Genomic DNA, 22424 nt, shown 5'->3' with positions numbered 1-22424 from the left:
TAATAACTCTAGTACTTGAGACATCTAGGGTGTGCATGATAACCTTCCTAGAATCAATTTTTTTTTTTTTTTAAGTTCTGTTCCCGGGAAGAGAAATGGATAGAAAACTCGTTTGATAAAATCAGTTTATTTTTTTGTTCTCGGGATAAACCAGTTTAATTTTTGTGCTGGGGAACAGAGAAAAGAATCAGAAAATTTTTGTTTTTTGTTCCCGAGTACTAAATGAGAAACACTTATCTCTCTCAATCACTCTCCACCTCTAGCATCATCACCACCACCATCATCATCCCGACACGACCACAGCCACCATTGTCGTCGCCGCCGTCATACCACTAGTGTCGTCGTCACCACCCCCCACCACCACGATGCCACCGCCACCATCACCACCACCGCCACCCATCACTACCACTATGCGACCGTCACCACCACCACAACTACCACCACCATCACCACTATCGCCATCAACCACCACCACCATCATCGCAACCACTACCGTCACCGCCACCATCGCCATCACCATCATCACGTCATTGCCACTACCACCATCGCCATCACTACGCTACTGCCACCAGCACGACGCCACCGCTACCATCACCACCACTGTCACCAACCACCAATATCATTGCCGCAGCCACTACCATCACCACCGTCGCTGCCACCACCATCGCCACCATTACACCACCCCCGCCACGCCATCGCCACCACTACCACCATCACCACTGTCACCTACCACCACCGCCACCACCATGCCATCGTTACCATTGTCGCCGCCACCAATGCCACCAACCACAACCGCCACCAACCATCATCCCCATCATGATGCCATCACAACCACCACCACCATGTCACCGCTACCATTGTCGCCGCAACCAATGCCACCAACCATCATCCCCACCACCATTGTCGCGACCACTGCCATCACCTCCACCACCACCATCCCCACCACTACCACCGCCGCCATTATCACTACCATCATCGCAACCACTACCGTCACAACCACCACTACTATCATCACCACATCAATGCCACCACCACTACTGTACCGCTACCGCCACTACTACCACCATGCCCCCCCCCCCCCCGACCATCACCACCACAACCACACCATATGAAAAGGAAAGTGATGATCCAATTTTTTTATATTTAATAAGAATTATTTTTTATTATATTATTTGTTGTGTTATCAAACACAATTCTCATTCTCGGAATAAAAATAAAATATGTTATCAAACACGTTGTTTTTCTCAGAAATTGTTCCAAGGCACAAAAATAGAAAAGAATTATTTCTTTTCAGAAACAGTGCTAGGGAATAGAATGGTTGTCATGCACACCCCTACATTTAACCATAAACTCTAACCTTTTCATTATGATAAACTTGACATCTAGGGCTTTCCGGAAAGATATTACAATAACCCTTTGGTCAAGTACAGCCAGAGTTATTAAACTCGCAAGGTAGCTGACGAAACCGATCTTTCAGAATTGTATCATCAACTTCAGTCTTAAACTCACATTGATATCCTCATCAAATGGCTCTAATATTTTACTTGGTTATATCTCTATGTGTTAGCTTCACATAGGTTCAAACCTCACTCAATTTGGAGCTCTGTAGCTCGAGTTGTGCCAATTTTATTAAACTACGACCGTGTTAAAAATGGGCTGGCGCTTAAACGCGCTACTCTTCGAACATTTTTTTCGCCCGGTAGAGCGCTCAAGCGCGCTTCAACGTGCTTAAGCACGCACAGGCAGAAGAAATTGGTCATCTTCAGGTCTTTAGCGCGCTTAAGCGCTCAAATCAGCGCTTAAGCGCCCTCCACCTGGGGCAAACTTGGTTTCCCCTTTTTTATGGTGATTTTCTTGGGGAAGTTTCATTCCCCAAGGGTCATAACACCTAATTGACAATGAAAGGTCAACCATAGTCACACAGTATGTGGCACCTACATCCCACAATCACTTCACCAATTCATCATGCAGATCATGATGATAAACATAACTTCATATTCATCAATATGTTAAAGTTTCAATTACATCAATGCTCTTCCAAATTTCATATACATGCCAAAGGACTTAGCTACCAAAATAAACATGATCATGCACTAAGTCCTTCAAAATACATCATATGGCCTTAAAATAAATACATATAACAATTTTGAATGGCATGTAACTCAAAATGTCCAGCTATAAAGTACAACCTACTCATGTTTCTTGCCTCGATCAACCTCACATCTATCAGTACCTGAAATAATGCTTCATGACACAGGATGAGATATACGAATATATCACAGTAAACCTGGGGTCCTTGGAGATCACTCACCCCTAAGGTTCACTTTCGGTGAACACACAATAATACCAACTTAACACTTCTTATCCATAAACATCACATGGACTTCCAAGAGAGATCCATGAAAGGTTGTTTCTCTTAGGCTCTTACCACATGGAGATCCACATAGGGCTGTTTCCAAGGGAAGTCCCTAACCTCAATCTAGGAACCTCCAAGAGAGATCCACATAGGGTTGTTTGCAAGGGAAGTTCCTACCAATCATCTTCATCATAATTCTATCAATCATTACCTCAATCAATATTTACAGTCAAATATCACCATAACAATTGATAATCAATCAACGATCATTAAGAAATCATAACATTTACCAATGTATGAGTCAATGCATGAACATACATTTGCTATCATCATTAAATATCACACCTCATAAATCATTCCTCCTCAACGGAGTATGGTGGAACATTCAAAGGGATTAACTCCAAAGTCCGAAGGTTTACCTTGCACTTGAACTTTCCTCAAAGCTTTCCTTTCCTCAATTGAACACAACCACAAGGATTGGTCACTCCACTTGCTTCAATCCTAGCCACACAAGGGACACCATCAAACATATAACCAACCAAGGCTAACAATGCAAGAAAATCCTTAATTTCAAGCATAGATTACTCCAAATATCAAAGTATACTAAAATGACAATCTAAACTTATTTCTACCATTTATTTATCATTCCTAACAACATTTCCAAAGGAATTTAGCCTCAATCTTACTCAAACTCATAAAACCCACAAAACACTATTCAGTATCTTCAACCTCTAGAAAACTAGGTTGCAGAAGTGGAAACCTACCACAATAGGTCACACAACCAAGGAATAGAGGTATCTTAAGCTCCCATGAATGAAAATATCCTCAAACTCCTCAAATCTTCAAAGGAGTCGAAATCTTTGGAATGAGATATCTCTCTTCACAAGTCTTCCCACTCAAAACCAAGCTAGGATTTGCAATGAGGGAAGGATTCTCTACGTTTTTCGCTTTGGAACAGATAGATTTGGTAGAGGAATGAAGGAGCTAGGGTTTGAGCTCCCTTAAATGGCTTCTCCCTTTCTTTTCTCTCCCTTGGCTGCGTCGGCGAAGAAGAAGGAAAATGGGAGGGTTCTTTTCTTTTTTACACTTAACTTAGGTTGAGTAATTTTAACCGGGTAAAATCTTATCTATCTATTCACCTCCATTCACCACCAAACTTAACCAAATGGTCTAGAATATTTTTCTAGTAATATTTTTAACTTTACTTTTATATATTAAGTACTTTTATCTACTCTTATTTTTACCCCTTAATTCTCACTGACTGCACTTTTTACCTTAAAAGTTTCCTTAACTTATTAACTTTAACCTCTTGCTTAATTCTACCCACTTATACATGCTTAATTACTTAATTATAGGTAATTAATTAAATTCTTAAGTTAGGGGTATTATAAAACTGATGTGCAACAATTTATTTTCGATGTCAAATGCCTCTTAATATTCCTGTTAACTAAGCCAAATCTATCTCTCCTGCCCTATCGAGAGGGCAAATTTGTTTCAATTTAGTAATCGATTCCACTTGAATTTGATAACATCAGGGTTATGATATACAAATAAGAAACTAAAAAGGTGATGAATTACACTACGGGGTAATCTTTTATGCTGTTGTAGGAGAAAAGACAACCCTACCCCCTCTTCTTGCTAACACATATCCAAAAGAGAGGAGAGAGAAAAATGAAGAGAAAAAAATTAAAGTGGGTCTCACGTTTAATTTGTGCTTGTTGGAAAATAGTTTTCCTCTTATGTTAAATGAGAAAAAAAAATCCCCATTATAGTTTGCCCCTAAAGTTTTGTTTTCCAAGTAAATTTTAGAGTATTGTCTTGTATTTTTTTAAGTGGTATGTTATATTTACAAAGTTTTTGCTTAACGAGAGAAAATCAAAGAAAAATGAAAGAAACTTATGTTATTTCTTATATGAATATCTTGTACAAGTTAATGACTTTTATACACTATACCAATTGGTTATACACATAAATACTTCTACATTCCACGCTAACAACATAACTACTCTCATCTTATTACATTATTACTCCTTTACAGATACACTATTACTACTACACATACATTTCAACATCTTCATTCCACACGTGCATGACTTAGTCACCCATGTAGCAGATAGTCCATCCTCCACATAGGCACCTTGATCTCTCTTTTTGATCTATGCCTCGTAACACTCGTCACTCCTTCGAAGGGAACCTTGTCCTCAAGGATTAAGTTGGGGTAATTGATCTTCAAATCTTCCTCATTTTCCCAAGAAACATCCTTAAGGAGGGAATGAGACCACTGCATAAGCCATTGGCGATGAGCTTGGCCTCGGGATGAAACCTCACGTGAGCCCAATGCTGCCAAAGGTACTTGGACCGGATGATTCTCATGCGACACTTCTGGCAACATGGGAGCAGAAGTTGGCCCCCCTTGAAATGGTTCCAAAAATGAAACATGGAACGTAGGATGAATACAACATCTAGATGGCAGTTCCAGTTGATAAGCTACATAACTAAGAACCTTACAAACAGGATATGGCCCAAAATACCTCTTAGCAAGTTTATGGCTACCACGTTTAGCAGCAGTGATTTGGCGATATGGCTGGAGTTTAACCAACACAAGGCCACCCTCCTTGAAGATCATATCACGATGATGCTTATCAGCCTGCACTTTCATCCTATTCTGCGCATTGCTGAGATGCCTTTTCAAGTTCAATAAAACCTCATCCTTTTCACTCAGCAAGGTATCAACTGCTTCAATAATAACAGACCCACGATCATAAGGAGAAATTAAGGTTGGAAGCTTGCCATAAAGGGCCTGGAATAGAGACATCCCAATAGCACTATGATGAGATGAGTTTTAATGGATCTCAGCCCATCCCAGAAAAGAGAACCATTTCATGTTTTGGTCATGACAGAATGCACGAAGGTACTGGTCTAAGTAGCGATTGGTGACTTCCGTTTGACCGTCAGTCTGTCAGAGCTTGCCTTCAACTTACTGCCACTTAGCTTGAAGAAGGTTGTCCAAAAATGGCTAAAGAAAACACTATGATGGTATGAGATTAAGGAACAAGAGAAACCATTCAGTTTGACCACCAAATCACTGAATAAATGGGCAATGGAAGCTGCTGTGTAATTCATTGGCAAGGCTCCAAAGTGGCTGTACTTAGTTAACCTATCAATGACCACAAGTATCACAGAAAACCCTTGGGATATTGGCAACTCGGTAATGAAGTCTAAAGATAGATCCTCAAAGACCCTTTCATGTATAGGTAGTGGCTGTAGAAGATCACTTGGTGCCTGAGTTAAAGTCTTAACATGTTGGCAAGTTGAACAATTGCACACGAAATTAATAATATCTCTCCGCATTGTTTTCCAAAAAAAGAGCCAGGCAACCTGAGGAGTGTTCTAGTTATCCCAACATGTCCCCCAATTGGGAAGAATACACTTCATATATTAATATCGTCCGTAAAGAGGACTGTGGGCTCAACAAGAAACAAGATTTATGATACAAAATACCATCACGTAAGGAAATATAAGGGTCTGTACAAGTACCTGTTATTATATCTCTTTGCAGTTGAGATAAAACAAGATCAATGGTGTTTTCCTTCTTAATTTGCTGCATTATTTCAAATTGTGGTTTTGAAATCAGAGCAAGACAATGGGTTTCGTTATTCTCCTCATGACTGCGTGACAATGCATCAACCACAATATTGGAAGCACCAGATCGATACTCAATAGAGAATTCATAGTCGAGAAGCTTGCAAGCATATCTCTATTGCTTTAGGGTCTGCACCGTTTGAGTGAAAAGCTCTTTAAGACTTCTGTGGTCAGTTTGAATGAAAATTTTTGACCCCAGAAGGTAATGACGCCACCGTTTAACAGCTTCAGTCACAATAAGTAATTCCCTCACATAAGTAGATGCCACTTGCATTCTAGTGCCCAACTTCTTGCTAAAAAAGGACAAGGGTCTATTATCTTAAATCAAAACAACTCCAATTCCTGTGTTGCTTGCATCCATCTCCACAACAAAGGGTTTGCTAAATATTGCAAGTGAAGGACAAGTGTTGAAGACATAGCCTTTTTCAATTGCTCGAAGGTTATATCTGCTCTTTCATTCCACACCAGCTTCGTAACTTTTAACATATATGTCAAGAGGTTGGTAATGGATGTATATTGGTACACAAAACAGCGGTAGTACCCAGTGAGTCGAAGAAATCCTCTTAGTTGTTTAAGTGTGGAAGGTTTTGGCCACTTCATCATAGCATCAACCTTGCGTGGGTCAGCCTTAACACCCTCTCCAGAAACTAAGTTCCCCAGATACTCAATTTCTTCAACTGTGAAGGCACATTTACTTAATGACAAAATTTTTTTTTCCTAAAAATAACTTAAAGTCACATGTAAATGCTGCAAGTGTTCCTGAAAAGACACACTATAAACGAGTATGTTATTAAAAAAAATACTATAATGAACTTCCTGAGAAATGGCAGAAACATATGGTTCATTGCAGCTTGAAAGGTTGAAAGCGTGTTTGTTAATCCAAAGGGCATTACCAAGAACTCGTAATGGCCCTTGTGCGTTCTAAATGTCTTATTGCCAATGTCATCAGTGGCCATCCTAATTTGGTGGTAGCCTATGTGAAGATCCAACTTGGAGAACATTGTTGTTGCTTTCAATTCGTCGAGCAACTCGTCAATGGTAGGTATAGGGAAACAATCCTTGATTGTCAAAATGTTGAGTGCCCTATAAACGATTCACATGTTCAGGATCCATCTTGCTTCTTGACAAACAAAACTGGCGAGGAGAAACGGCTACGACTCTCCTGAATGAATCCTGAAGCCAAAAGTTCTTGAACCTGTTTCTCAATCTCGTTTTTCTGATGATGGGCGTAATGATAAGGATGCACACCCACTAGTTTGGCTCCCTCAACTAAGTGGATGACATGGTCACAAGCACGAGAAGGTGGCAACGTAACAGGAGCCTTAAAGACTAGTTGGAATTGAACCAATACCTCCCAAACTGACGAAGGAATTTGGCTCTGCAACTTTTCCAACTTTGGTAGTATAGACTGAGAGCCATTTGTTGCAGGTACAGAAGTCAACGAGCAGCACACTGAGTCTACTGACTTGCTTTGATCTCCATGTAAGGTTACCATAATGCCATTCCACGAAAATTGCATTGGGTCAGCATAGTCCTGTAAAACCTTACCAAGCCTTCTCAACCAAGTAAAGCCCAGTATGATGCCAAACTCAGCTAAGGTAATAACCCATAGGTCCACGGAACAAATATGGCCCTACAAATCAAGAGACACATTGGCACACTTATGGTCACATAAAAGGAAATCACCATTACCCAAAAATACTCGCATGCGAGGAGCTTTGGACATAGGTAATTTCAGTTGCTCACCCAACTCCTTCTGTATGAAGCTATGAGAGCTCCCTGAGTTAATCAACACAGGAATTCGCTTCCCATGAAAGGATATAGTGAAACACAATGCACGTGGATTCTGATCGCCTTCTAGCGATTCAAAGTTACTTCATTCAAATTATTATCAACAAGCTCAGGTTGCCACAAGATTTCTTCCTCTCCATCAGCATTGCATTCATCCTAATCTTCTATCATCAAATGAAGTATGAACTTACACCTATGCCTCAAAGTCCATTTCTCGTCGCAATAATAGCATAAGCCTTGCTCGCGATGCTTATGCAAGTCCTCTTTCAACATATGTTTAACAGGAATTGACGAAGAAGACTTTGGCACTTATGTACTAGTAACACTCGAAGCCAATAAGTTCGAGTTACTAGTTGTAAAGAACCTTGGGATACACCACCCCAAAAGCTAGCTCAAAGGGTGGGAGTGCCCAAGACCTTATAAACTCCACATTAGTTGCACATATAACCAATGTGGGACTATATATCTCAACACGCCCCCTCACACGAGAGCCTATTGGGCTTGAAGAGTGGACAATGCAACAGACCCAGTTTACCTGTGCTTAGAAACTCCACAAGAGAAAGTGGGGGACGGCGAGGCTCTGATACCATGTAAAGAACCTTGGGATACACCACCCCAAAAGCTAGCTCAAAGGGTGAGAGTGCCCAAGACCTTATAAACTCCACATTAGTTGCACATACAACCAATGTGGGACTATATATCTCAACACTAGTGATTACTGCCGCTTCGAAAGACGCTTGATTCTTTAGAGGAAAACGCTTCACAGCCAATTGGAACGATGATGTGAGCTCAATATGATGAGCTTCATACGCTCGCATGGTGCAATGTAGCAGGTGTAAGGAACTGTATTACTTGTCATAAATCAGCGTTCAACCCGGAAACAAACAAGCTCGTTAACCAATCCTGGTGACGCCTGGAATCTAGTTAATAAGAGCATCATTGTCACGTACGTAATCTATCAACAAGCCAGTTTGTGTGAGCTTGGATAAAGCTCTTTTCATATCAGTGTAATATGTGGCCACAAAATGTTGACGTAATGAAATCTTGAAATCATTCCAAGAACGTGCACTGCCACCATTAAAGAGCCATTGAAACCAAGGAGTTGCTACCCCTTCCATTCGTAATCCAGTTAGCTGCACCTTCAACTGCTCCAGAATATTCTACAAATAAAAGAAAAGCTCTGTCTTGAAGATCTATCTATTTGGATCAGTACCATTAAATTGTGGTAGCTCCATTCGAAGAAACTTCAACAAAGAATGAGGATCATTTGGATTGAAGTGAACATTAAAGTGAGAGTTTGTATCAAAATCAGAAGCATGATGAATTTGGCACTGACGCACTTGATCGACAGGATGCGTTTCCAAGGCAAGAATCGCATCGTGAACCTATTGCAGTTGTTGTGCCATGTTCATCATTTGAGTCTGATTGTTGTCCAGACGATGCTCCAGTCGTATCATCCTCGCTTCAACCTCCTCCACAAGATCTTGGACGCGCATGGTGGTGATGAGTAGAGATAAAAGCACCAAATGTTAGGAAGAACGATCCTAACGAGAGAAAAGTGAAAGAAACTTATGTTATTTCTTGAATGAATATATCTGAGTAAAGTCTCTTTTGGGTCCTTAACAAAAAAACACAGTTACCCTTTTTGTCTCATACAAAAAAAATCAATTTTTGGTCCCTCTACAATTCTAGTTCTTTGAAAATATGGTCCTTCAAAAATTCAATGAAGACCCAATTTAGTCCCTAAAAAATGACTAATATGGGTATTATTTTTAGTAAGGGACGAAAATAGAGACCGTACTTTTTGTTAGGGACCCAAAAGAGGCTTTACTGAATATATCTTGTACAAGCTAATGACTTTTATACATTATACCAATTGGTTATACACATTACTACGTCTGCACTCCATGCTAACAACATAACTACTCTCATCTTATTACATTATTACTCCTTTACACATACATTGGTACTGCTACTACACATACAATTCAACATTTTCATTCCACATATGCTTGACTTAGTCACCCATGTAGCATATAGTTCCTCCTCCACATAGGCACCTTGATCTCTCTTTTTGATCTATGCCTCGTAACACTCGTCACTCCCATTCGTTTACAATGGATGAGTAGTCATGGAGGGGGAATCAAGCCTGTGTTGAATCGGTGCGAATAGAAACAACGATTAGGTGAGGTGAGTTGGAGTTAGGGGTGTTCGCGGTCTGGATTGGATCGATTTTTGAAGTAAAAATCATCTGATTCAATCCTTTCGGTTTGATCATGTAATCATCCATTCGGTTGAGATTTTTATTCAAATCCGATTCGATCTAATCCAATTTTTTTCGGTTTGGATTGAATCGTTTTCGGTTTTTTGAAAATTCTAAAATTTGTTTCATGATTATTGTGTAAATAACATTTTTTGTATATATTGGTTTTGTAAATTTTTTTTTTTTTTTGAAATACAAAAGAAGTAAATGATAATATAGTTTTTTTTTTGGACAATGAGATATGAAGCTCTGCATGGATGAAATTTTGTTGATGAGATGTGACTAGGTTTTTTCTTGGATTTAGTTGATGAGTTGATGAGTCTTGGGTTTAGAAATTTTTGGGTTATGATCGGGGAAAGACCCAAGCAGATAGAGAGAAATTAATATATGGGATCGGTTTGGATTGGATCGGTTTTCATCAACCAATCCAAAAATCGATCCAATCCAATTAAAATTTGTGGTTTTGTTTTTTTTTTTTTTTTTTTTCAGTTTTTGGTTTTTTGATTTTCAATTTATTCAGTTATCAATTTTTTGGTTCGATCATTGCAGTTTGAATCAGTTGATGAACACCCCTAATTAGAGTGAGAATGCAACAAGAGTGAGAACAGAGCATGCATTGTAGCACAGGTGGTGTCTCAAGAGTGAGAATGCCATAGTGTGCACCTAAAATCTACTAACATGACCAGATCATTCTTTGAGTGCCATATTACAAAGTGATGAATCGATACATAGTGAGAGATATTGAGTGAAAGTAAATTTTACTTCAAAATTACACCTATAGTTGGAATACTAATTAATTTTATTATTTGCAGAAGAAAAATTGTAATGCAGCTGTTTTATTACACATAGTGATTAACGAACACAAACAAACAATAACCATTCACAGGAAATTTTTCGAGCAAAGAAAAGCACATTGGTCAAGAATTAATTTACCTACCTCTCAAATTCATATATAAGAAGAATCATTCAATGCTTTGATTAATGAATTCATACAGCAACTCTCGGAGGACATGCATATGCTTTCGTTTTTACCCTAATGCAGGGGCGGACCAACCCTAAATTTTAAATATTTTATTATTTTATGTATAAAATAATTTTTTAATATAATAAACTATTAGTATTAATAATTAACCCCTCCCAAAAAAATATTTATAATTTTATATTTTATTAGTCTTAATAATATTTATAATTGTAAAATTTTATTTTCGTCTCTTATTATTAAAAAAATTCTGGATTCGTTAATGGTTGCTTTTAATCAACAATGAGCAAATAAAGAAAAAAATAATGCTCAACAAAAATGGTCTCGTTCTAATAGTTAATGTGGACACAAACCATCCTTATATTAAAAGTGAACGGCAAATAAACACTTTACATGTCACATGTAAAATTCTATTTAAGTCTAATAAATAAAACTTAATTCAGAGGCTAACCTAACTAATTAGTGGACAACAAGAACCACCAAAATGTGTTTTATTTTCCTCAAAAACTAACATGTCCGATGCCTTTTTATCAGAACAAATTTAAAATTTTAATACATGTTTATATTTATATTATTTTAAGAGAGAGATAAACACAATAAATTAAAATCATGGGAAGAAAGTTAATGATTTTTTTTAGTTCAAATTTTAAATAGATTTTTTTATTTTGCGTCTATTTTTATTTTTAAATGACATAATTTTATGTAATTTAAAATGACAAATACTCTTTTCTTAAAAAAATATATTTTTAAATATTAACAGCTTTTTTCTCTTCTCTTTTTTAAATTTTTTTCGCGTCAGCGTACCCAAAAAAAAAACAAAAAACACCTTATAAAATAATCCTAAATGAAACGCCCGTAGTTTGCACAATAAATCAGACGCGGATTTTAGGTCGTTAAATTTCAGTAAGCGTTTTGTGCATGACAGTGATAATCCTAATTGCTGTTTCAATTTTCTCTCCTTCTCTCCACGAACATCATCTTCAATGCTCCACAACACAAATAACAGTATATCGATCTCCCTCTCGGACGACGAAACCGATGAACTGGGTCGGATGCGTGTCCGTGCGCGACGAAAGCGCAAGAAACTGAGCCACAAACGATTGTTCAGAAAACTGCTAGTCAGATACTGGATGCTACTCATCATTATTCCAGCTACGTGCTTGCTTATATTCGAGGCCACAAGAATCGGTCGAAAGCCTAATTTGAATGTGAATTCAAACATAGAAACACACACTCAAGTTGATCGATCTAGTCCCACATTGGGGAAGGAACCTCACCGTAACTTGAATCGCCTTGATCCCACTACACACGTTGTTGGTGGCGTCAGAGAACGTAAGTCCAAAATTAACCATTTAATTTTTTTTTTTTTTTTTTTAATTTTTTTTTTTCCTCTTTCATTTGTTTTTGTAATTTTTTGTTTTCTTATTGGACAGTCAGAGCCTTTGATAGAGCAATGTCATGTTATGTATGACATGTGATTTAATCCTATCAGGTTGCTTGAAGCTTCTACCACCTGAAAAGCTTGAGCATTTGGATATTCCTGTGGAAGAAGAATCTAGTTTCCCTGTTGGTGAAGTTTTATACATATCAGAAAGTGATTCATCTTTTGTAGGAGGGAATGCTACATTGTCTCAATTGCGTACAGAAGACACGAGATTTAATTTATTTACCGGAAACCAAACACTTGAGCAGAGAGATGAAAGTTTTGAGGTAATTAGGGTTCTATTTTTTTTTTAATTTCTCCTTAAGTGATAGCCAATGTTGGGTTTAAACCTTTTTGTTTCTTCACATAGGTGAAAGAAACTATGATGGTACATTGTGGGTTCTACTGTGTAAATGGTGGGTTTAAGATATCTGATGAAGATAAAAGTTACATGCAAACTTGCAAAGTTGTGGTATCTACTTGTGCATTTGGTGGCGGAGATGATCTCTATCAACCAATTGGAATGTCGGAGACTTCGATTAAGAAGGTTATTTAAGTAGTGTAAGAGTTTGTTGTTAATGTATTTTAGAAGTCACTAATCTTATTTGCCACATCTATTTAGTGGTATGCAGGTTTGCTATGTAGCATTCTGGGATGAAATCACCCTAAAAGCTCAAGAATTAGTGGAGCGCAGAATTGGTGAAAATGGATTTATTGGACAATGGCGTGTTGTTGTGGTTCGGGATCTTCCTTTTGCTGATCAAAGGTTGAATGGTAAAATTCCCAAGGTATTAGATCTTTGAAGTGCTCGCCCCTTCTTTTCTTCCTTTATGTGATTTGCTATATCTTGATAATGTTTCAAGTGCATATAGTTAACATGTAGCTGCAATTGGTTCCATGTCCTACCCAATCGTTCTCCTAGGATTCTATTTCTTTTCATTCAGTGCTATGTGAATACGTGTACAGAATGATTGTTGTCTTCATTAGCTCCCCTTTTAATCCTCATTAAGTCCATGGATTGTGCATACTGACACATGCTTTATTTGTCAAGGACAAAATAAGATATATGCTCAGAATACTAAGTTAATCACTACTTTTTTTTAGGGTATTTTCCTCTGTTAAAACTTTCCTTTATTTGTTTACTTTGTCAACAATGTGTGCGCTTGGATATCTTTCAGATGTTAAGCCATCGTCTTTTTCCTCAAGCAAAATACTCTATTTGGGTAGACTCCAAGTCCCAATTTAGGAGGGATCCACTAGGTGTGTTGGAAGCACTCCTTTGGCGCACGAATTCTGTACTTGCCATATCTGAACATGGAGCTCGTAGTAGTGTCTATGATGAGGCTAAGGCTGTTGTCAAGAAAAACAAAGCTAAGCCAGAGGAAGTTGAAGTGCAACTGAATCAATACAGAAAAGATGGCTTGCCTGAAGACAAGAGATTTAATGGAAAGAAAGGTATGCACATATTATCTTTTCATTAGCTAACTGTATTTTCAACTGTTTTTTTTTCTTTTCTTCATAAGGGAAAGATTGCTGTAGTGTTTCATCTAAGATTTTGCTGTCATCGTTTGATACTAATAATGTCTATAGCTGTATGCATGTCAATAGATGCCAATCCTCTCATCGAGTCTGTTACCAAACTTTGACTTACATTGGATTGTTTTCCGACCTTTTTTCTAATATTCTGCAAAATGCTCCATTCAAAACCCTTTCTGTGCAGCTCTGTGTGAAGCTTCTGTTATCGTGAGGAATCATACACCACTAACTAATCTATTGATGTGCATCTGGTTCAATGAGGTGGTTCGCTTTACTTCTAGGGATCAGCTCAGCTTCCCATATGTCCTGTGGCGGCTGAAAGCATTCAAAAACATCAATATGTTCCCTGTCTGCACCCGCAAGGATCTTGTCAATAGCATGGGCCATATCCGCAAGGCCAAACCTTTGCAAAGCTGATCTAGTTTAATTGGTTGAAAACGATCCCTTTCTGCAATTATCTAATTCATTCCTTATTTCATTAGTTTCATTAACCAATCAAAATTAAGTATATGTATTGTTTTTCTTACCCCACCCCTCCTCTCTTATAGCCGGTGTATGGTTATAATTGTATTTATTGTCTAAGCTCTTTTTTTTATACAATTGTTTAAGCTCTTTGATTAGGTTATTTCAGAAAAGATCTAGTTGATGGAAAGGAAAATCATGCAAACAAGAGACTTTGCTTTCGACCTGTTTCCCAACACATAAACTTCTATAATAACACCAATGTTTTCATACATTGTCAGATTGCTGTGCCCCCTTAGATGTAGTGAAAATGAATAAATGCAGCCATATGTTGTTGGAATGAATCTCCTCTCCTGCTCGACATGTTGCAATTACTACAGTGGCAGCTGCTCTACCAGTTATTTTTGAAGCGGGATCTGATGGCAAGGAAAATGGTTGAGTTAGACATACAATGAAACAGTTGGCCCGAGCAAAACTTCAAACCACTGATGCAACAGATGCCTTGTCATCTCGGTGATTCATTTTTGCAACACCAGTGAAAAACAACTCAAGCGTAGAAAGAAGCCCTTGATACTCCTAAGATAGAGAAGTTACATAATTAGACGGAACCTTTTTTAGGTTGGGTAGTTTTTGAGGATATGACTAAGGATTAAGTTGTACCTGGATATTTATTTTTATGGTCATTTGGTTTTAGTTTCGAAGTTTTTTAAGACGATACAAGGAATGAGCATGTTAGGTCCTGAAAAAAAGAGGAGTTGCATAATGAAAGGAGCCTTTCTAAGGCTGAGTATTTTTTGTAAAAATAGTCTAGGGATTGGTCGTACCTAGATGCCTATTTTCTGTGGTTTTCAATTACCAAAATTTTTAGAGCTTTGTAGACTTGGTGAGGAATAAATCTTTGGTACTACTGTTATACCTAGATTCAGTGCATCTTAGCAATGAGAGCATTACACATCAGAGGAGAGAGAAAAAATTTGACAGAAAAAATAATAATTTATCTGACATGTAATATTATCATTGGTAGGATGCACTGAATCTTTGGTACAACAGTAGTACCAAAGATTTATTCTTGGTGAGGGTCCATTTTTTCTTGTTTTATCTTACAAAACCCGGAATTAGTCTTAGAAGGTAGAATCCATGATCCAAATGAAGGCATTAAGGCCTTTGAGATGAATCTTGGATGCTTTCAGCCGCCACAGGACATATGGGATGTTGGAGCTTTAGTCAAGATTGAAAAGGTTAATAGAGCTTTTTTTTTATAGACCGTAAGTATTTTTCATAAGAGGGAATCATATTCAGGACGGGTTCAGAATTCAGGTTTCAAAACTCTTTTAAATATGGTACTAGGAAGGATTGAACACATGATCTCAATTTCACTTGCTCAGTTTTTATGCGTTAATTGAGCTACCATTATTTGATTAATAGAGCTTATTTTAATTGTCGTCAGTTAGACCATTTTGCGCATTGGTGTAGGAAGGGAATGTACTCTAGCATTTTGTAAGATTTGCTTATATTTTCAGCTGAATCCTCTTTACTCAAGACTAATGCAGGATTCTCAGCATGGTGAGACAAATAAGATACAGGTTATTGTGATTCCCCTATTGGCTATTCCCGAATTGGACGAGCAAGATGTAGTAGAGTCGTGGATCTTGGACAAAAAATTTTGGTGGCCTAATAATGCATAATCTCAAATTTGTTTGCGTTAGTTTGAAGGTTGATTATCCCGTATCAATTATTCAACTTTAAGCACCAAAATTAGGCTTTCTATGAGACAAATATATTGATGCTATGCGGTTTTATTTTTCTTAATACTATCTTTCATTATGTACCCAAAAAAAAGCATTAATTATTTTATTTGATTTTTACCTTTATATTTTGAAAATAAATAGACAACTTCTAATGTCTAATGTATTTATGGGTTTCATGTTTTTCCTGCGAATAAAAAATAATTTTATCACGAGAATATGTAAATGTGAGACTATGTTAGGAGGAGAGAAAAAAAGAAAAAATAAACTCCACATGCATGCTTGCATAAAAAACATTAAACCTTATATTTATGGGTTTGGTGTTTTCATTTTAAATGATATAAGTTATGTCATTTTAAGTGAGAGATAGACACAAGGGAATGAAATCACGAGAGAGAAAGTTGGTGGTTTTTTTTTTAATTTAAATTTTAAATAAAAATATTTTTTTGTGTCTATCTCTCTTAAAATGATATAATTTTATGTCATTTAAAATGACAAACAATTTTCTTTATATCTATTTATATGTTAAATAATCAAAATTAAAGAAGGCTACATATATCTGGTCGGAAGCCATCTTGATAAAATAAGAATTGTTTTTTACTCTAAAAATATATATCAAATGAAAATTTACATTCACCTCTCCACTGATACAAAATAAAAAAAAATATGAATCTCAATAATTTTGTTATTACGATATTATTTATTATCTATTGATGAAGATACGTTATTCTACCTTTTTTTTGCCTACATTTGCCTGTCATTCTTCAATGTTAGATTAGAATCTAAATAGGAAATAGAAATGATAAAGGTAGTTGAGATTCTGATCTAATAATATTGAAAAGTAATAGAAAAAGATAGACGAAAAAAGAGGTATATAGAATAACTTATCTCATATTGATGGCAAAAGTAATTTTAATTAAGTTTGTTTGATACAGTTACGTTGAAGCCTTAGAAGGAATTGAATAGGAATGAAAATTTTGATTCTTATGTTTGGTTAGGTGATAAGAAAGAAAGTAAACATTCTCAACACCTCACAAAAAAAAAAAACATTCTCAACAGAATGAGTTTTTTTTTTTTAATTATCTACCATTCTTGTGGGCTATAATTAATTGTGTTCTTTTTATTTTAATAAAAATAATCTAAGTCATGAACTATATAAGAGTGTATTATATAAGATTTCTTAATTGAGTGATTTTTCTATTTGGGTTTAGATATTTGTAACATTGATTTGCGGGTAGGTAATAGTGTAAGTCCAACCGATGTGCATATAATAGGAGGAGGGTTAGTGTTCTGGATGGCCCAAGTACTGGAGTGGCCCAATTACTCAGGCCCAACCCTCAGCTGACCCAGTTACTCAAACCCAACCCCCGACCTTGTTCCGCGTCAGCCCTTAGGGCTGATGTAGACCCTCACGATCTCCAAGACTGCAGCACGTCCAAGAGATACACCAAAATGTCCCACTTCGGGACATTAACCGCTAAAGGCAGTCGCCATAAGCACTGCAAAGGAACCTGCCCCTTTGTTCAGCGCTGACATCGCCGGGTGCAGTGGTTGCAGCACTGCCATTGTGGCAGCGCCAACCACGCCTAACACTGCCATCATGGGTGTGCACCACAAGAAGGGTTGACCCCCACCTCACAAACCCGCATCATCTTCCTTATAAATAGCCCTTAGGGGGCACACCACCAGATATCTTTTATGTACTGTTGTTATGCCCATTTACTTCCAAGTCATACTCTTGTTATTTATCTGCCATTGATATCAACTTGCTACCTCTTGGAACTATATCTTCTAGCCTGGTCTTTACCTCAGCTAGTGGTGTAATCCATATAATAACATTACCCTCAAGGGTACATAGTGGGCTCACAGAACTGAACGGTACATTGGCGCCGTCTGTGGGAAACTATAAACTTCTAATCCCATTCTCCTACCAAAGATCCACAAGACGTGTGTTACGTTTTGATAACAAACATGGTTGTCACAACCAGAAGAGCGGAACAAACCAGGGCCGTCACTCCTGACGGTCATGTACAAACAATACGTTCAAATTCCCCGCCATTGATGCATTCAGCCCCAGCCGAGAGACCCCCCGGCGAGATGCTCCAACCTGTATTACAACCCGTCGGTCCACAAATGCAAGCAGTCGAACCCAGGATAGCACAGTTGAATTATCGCGCACCTATGCGTGAAATGCAAGGGGGAAACCTGGTACAAGACCAACCCCCGCCACCAGGAGTTCGTTTTAGAATGCCTTTCCACACTATTGCCCCACCGGTCATTCCCGTCCCACGAGCCCATCGCCCACAACCAGCCCAAAGTCTACCAGTAGTCATGCACAACGATTACCGAGCACCAATGGTCACCCCGTTCCCTATGGGACCATACCCCCATTTCCCTCAACTTTACCCAACTGGTTTTCCTTTCCATGGTTACGTTGCCCAACCGCAGAATCCGGCCATCCCGCTGCACCAAGTGTCCTATCAAAACCAGGGTCAACAACCGTATCTCGCCCAACAGCCTTTCAATCACGCCCCGACCCTCTCCTACTCTGTTGAAGCCCCTCAACCACAAATAGACCGTCCCGCCCGAAACAACAATATACGAGTCACGCAACCCATACGTCGGGGCGCAACAAACCCCTGACTAATATCCTCCAGTTAACACCCATACCCCTTGGTTTTAAATGACCCTCCAATATCGCCACATATGTTGGAGATGCCGATCCTTTTGAATGGATCCAGAAATTTGAGGCAGCAATGACTCTCCATGGTGAAACAGACCTCCTCATGTGCAGGACTTTCCCCATGCTACTTGGGGGCGAGCTTTAACATGGTACACAACCCTACCAACTGGTAGTATCGCTTCATGGGACGAGTTGGCAAGCAAGTTTCAGTCTCACTTTGCCACAAGTCGCCCTGTGCCAAAATCTGTCCACTCTCTAGAAAAAATACGCCAGCAGCCGGGCGAGTCCTTCAAGTCCTTTTTAGACCGCTTTGATAAGGAGGCCCTACAGGTACAAGGCCTGGACCCCAAAGTACAGGTACATATACTTCTTTCGGGCTTGCGACAGGGTGCGTTCACGTACGAGCTCGCCCGCCATGAGATCACTGATCTGGAAGAAGTCAAGAAGGTGGCCTAGGAGTACATGCGAATCGAAGAGTACAAAGGAAGCCGAGTTGACGACGCCCACAGTCAAGAAAAGGCAGTCAGTAAACAGAAGAACCAAATGAAAGAAAGTAAGAAAGGAAACAAACCAGCCAAATATTCAAACCGCCCTTCTGGGCGCGACACATCAGGTCGTCAGACACATGCCGTCCTACAAACGGAGTATAAGGAAGAATCTAAGAGCACCCAGCAGCCTCAGAACCCGCCTAAAGAAAATATCATGTACTGCAAGTTCCATCGCAGCAACGGTCATAACACTGAGCAGTGCAGGCACCTCAAAGACGAAATTGATGAACTCATCAAAGGCGGAGCGCAGAGGCGAGGAGGAGACGGCACACGCCCTTCTGGAACAGGAAGGCGATATCGTGAGCGCAACAAATCGCCTGAAAGAAGAAGAACGAATCAGTCTGGCTCTAGACCCTTCTACAACCGTGACAAGAGAGAGGATTCCCCCAGGAATCGCAGAGCGCGAGCAAGTCCAAACCGCAGAGGGAGGCGTGAAGAAGTGGACGAAGACTCAGTCGCGGTGAAGCACAGAGTGATAAACATGATTTCAGGCGGACTGAGCGGAGGAGGAGAGACAGCGAACGCCAGAAAGAAACATTTGAAGCAGTGTCTGGCGGTCGCTGGCAAAGTCATTGGAAAAGCAAAGAACAACCCTGGTCCAACCAGACCTCAAATTGTTTGGGACAACAGCGATTTGGGCGATGTCCTCCCTGGACATGACGATCCACTCGTCATTCAAGCTATAATCGCCAACTTCGGCGTTAATCGCGTTTTTATTGACCACGGCAGCTCAGCCGACATTTTGTTTTTACCATGCTTTAAAGCGTTAGGATTTACTGTTGATAGTTTAACTCCTGTTACAGGTGAACTCTCAGGTTTCAACGCTACCACCACAAAGCCACTGGGAGTGATTACCTTGCGACTTTCCCTTGGAACGCCGCCCACCTCATGATCCGCAGACATCCAGCTTTTGGTGCTCGACACCCCATCAGCTTACAACGCCATTCTTGGTAGAAGGATGTTCGCCGCCTTCGAGGCAAGCATCTCACACCCCCACTTGGCAATGAAGTTCGTTGCCCGTGACAACAAAGTCGCCACGGTGCGAGGAGACCAGACGATAGCCCGAAGCTGCTACAACATATCCTTGCGGCCAATGGCCAAAGCTAGTTTCAATGATGAAAGGGCGCCCAAACAGAGGGTGACCTCGCCGGCCGAAAGAAATCCAGGCGAGGAGACAAAGGAGCATGACCAATGTTTTTTGGTAGAATTTGATGCCAGAGATGATCCGCGCGTGGAACATGACAGACCCACGCCTGATGGGGCGTTGGAACATGTTGTATTAGGAGATGCGGATCATCAAACAACAACCATCGGGGCCACCATCGACCCCGAAATGAAATGCAAGTTAATCAAGTTGCTCAAAGATAACAAAGATTTGTTCGCATGAAAGCCTTCCGACATGCCAGGTATCAATCCAGACGTTTGCTGCCACCGTTTGTCGATGGATCCCAAAGCCAAGCCAGTCGCCCAGAAAAAGAGGAAATTCGGTCCCGACCGCCAGAGGGTGATTGATGAAGAAGTCAAAAGGCTCCACGCCGCCGGGTTCATCAGGGAAATCAAGTACACAACTTGGTTATCCAACCCAGTATTGGTTAAAAAACCAAACGGCGCATGGAGAATGTGCGTTGACTACACCGACCTAAACAAAGTCTGTCCAAAGGATGCTCACCCTTTTCCTAGCATTGATCAGTTGGTCGACAACGCGTCCAGATTCAAAATACTGTCATTCATGGACGCATATTCAGGTTACAATCATATTCAGCTTCTTGAAGAAGACCAAGATAAAACGGCGTTCATCACTCAGAACGCCAATTACTGTTATACAATGATGCCCTTTCGGTCTAAAGAATGCTGGGGCCACTTACCAAAGGATGATGAATGAAGTATTCAGAGACCTGATTGGCAATTTCATCGAAGTATACATCGATGACATGATCGCTAAATCAAGAACGTCGGAACAACATTTGACTGACCTACAAGGAGTATTTGAAAGACTCAGAAAATTCAACCTGCGTTTGAATCCCAGCAAATGCGCCTTCGGAGTTCCCGCGGGCAAATTCCTAGGATTTATGCTCACTGAGCGAGGCATTGAGGTCAATCCTGATAAGTGCAAGGCGGTGATTGAAATGCGAAGCCCACAAACAATTAAGGAAGTTCAGCAACTGACAGGAAGGTTAGTAGCTCTCACTCGTTTTTTGGCCAATTCGGCTCACAAATCGGTCCCTCTCTTTGGCTTACTCAAAAAAGGAACCGCCTTTCGGTGGTCAGAAGAATGTGAGAACGCCTTCTAGGAATTCAAAAGGGCGCTCTCTTGCCCACCGGTACTCGCCAAACCAGACGACGGAGAAATGTTGTATTTGTATCTTGCCGTAGGTACCGAGGCGATCAGTGCAGCCCTTGTCAAAGAAACAAAGGAAGGACAAAAGCCTGTTTATTTCATCAGTAAGGTTCTACAAGGAGCAGAGCTTCGATACCAACAGGTGGAAAAGGTAGCTTTAACGCTTATCTTTGCCGCGTGGCGTTTAAGACCGTACATCCAGTGCCATCCAATCACCGTCAGGACCAACCAACCAATTCGCCAAGTCCTGCACAAACCTGACTTGGCTGGAAGGATGATGTCGTGGGCGATCGAGCTGTCCGAGTATCAGATCACCTATGAGCCTAGAACTGCCATCAAAGCCCAAGCACTCACTGACTTCATTGCAGAAATGACGCAACTTTCCCCGCCTAAGAACCAAGCCATGGGAACGTCGTTATCAGAAGTGTGGAAACTATACGTAGATGGCTCGTCAAACGCCAAAGGCTCTGGTACAGGGATGATAATAGAAAATCCAGATGGCGTGGCTATCGAACATTCTTTATCATTTGATTTCAACACCACTAATAACCAGGCGGAATATGAGGCCATGATAGCTGGTCTGATCCAAGCAAAGGAAATGGGGGCCCAACACCTCAAAGTCTTTAGTGACTCCCAGCTGGTGACATTTCAGATCTCC

At 39.8% G+C, this 22424-nt stretch overlaps 2 protein-coding genes across 3 annotated transcripts; both read left to right on the top strand.

Annotated features, from left to right (window-relative positions):
* Positions 1 to 11967: 11967 nt before the first annotated feature.
* LOC133292082 (probable hexosyltransferase MUCI70) lies at positions 11968 to 16074 on the top strand. 2 transcript variants are annotated; one of them, XM_061490461.1, is made up of 6 exons: positions 11968 to 12363; positions 12524 to 12741; positions 12825 to 13001; positions 13087 to 13242; positions 13633 to 13909; positions 16003 to 16074. In XM_061490461.1, the coding sequence occupies exons 1-6, from the start codon at positions 12015 to 12017 to the stop codon at positions 16017 to 16019; spliced, it is 1194 nt and encodes a 397-aa protein (XP_061346445.1). In that variant the 5' UTR covers positions 11968 to 12014; the 3' UTR covers positions 16020 to 16074. The 2 variants fall into 2 exon arrangements, with proteins under 2 accessions (XP_061346445.1, XP_061346444.1); XM_061490460.1 differs by lacking the exon at positions 16003 to 16074 and adding an exon at positions 14175 to 15174.
* A 3268-nt stretch (positions 16075 to 19342) lies between these two features.
* On the top strand, positions 19343 to 20320 carry LOC133292080 (uncharacterized). Its single transcript, XM_061490458.1, has one exon. It carries the CDS (start codon positions 19343 to 19345, stop codon positions 20318 to 20320), a length of 978 nt encoding a protein of 325 aa, XP_061346442.1.
* Positions 20321 to 22424: the final 2104 nt, after the last annotated feature.

Source organism: Gastrolobium bilobum, unplaced genomic scaffold (genome assembly GCF_033153095.1).
Source record: "Gastrolobium bilobum isolate Gb01-03AN ecotype WA unplaced genomic scaffold, APGP_CSIRO_Gbil_v1 utg350, whole genome shotgun sequence".
In the NCBI taxonomy this organism is placed as follows: Eukaryota; Viridiplantae; Streptophyta; class Magnoliopsida; order Fabales; family Fabaceae; genus Gastrolobium; species Gastrolobium bilobum.
This window is presented reverse-complemented; position numbering and strand designations above follow the sequence as displayed.

Coding starts and splice junctions, on each gene's coding strand:
- LOC133292080 (XM_061490458.1), top strand. CDS start 19,343: ATGCGAATCGAAGAGTACAAAGGAAGCCGAGTTGACGACGCCCACAGT.
- LOC133292082 (XM_061490460.1), top strand. CDS start 12,015: ATGCTCCACAACACAAATAACAGTATATCGATCTCCCTCTCGGACGAC. Junction 12,364..12,523: donor TGTTGGTGGCGTCAGAGAAC/GTAAGTCCAAAA, acceptor TAATCCTATCAG/GTTGCTTGAAGCTTCTACCA. Junction 13,910..14,174: donor GAGATTTAATGGAAAGAAAG/GTATGCACATAT, acceptor CTTTCTGTGCAG/CTCTGTGTGAAGCTTCTGTT.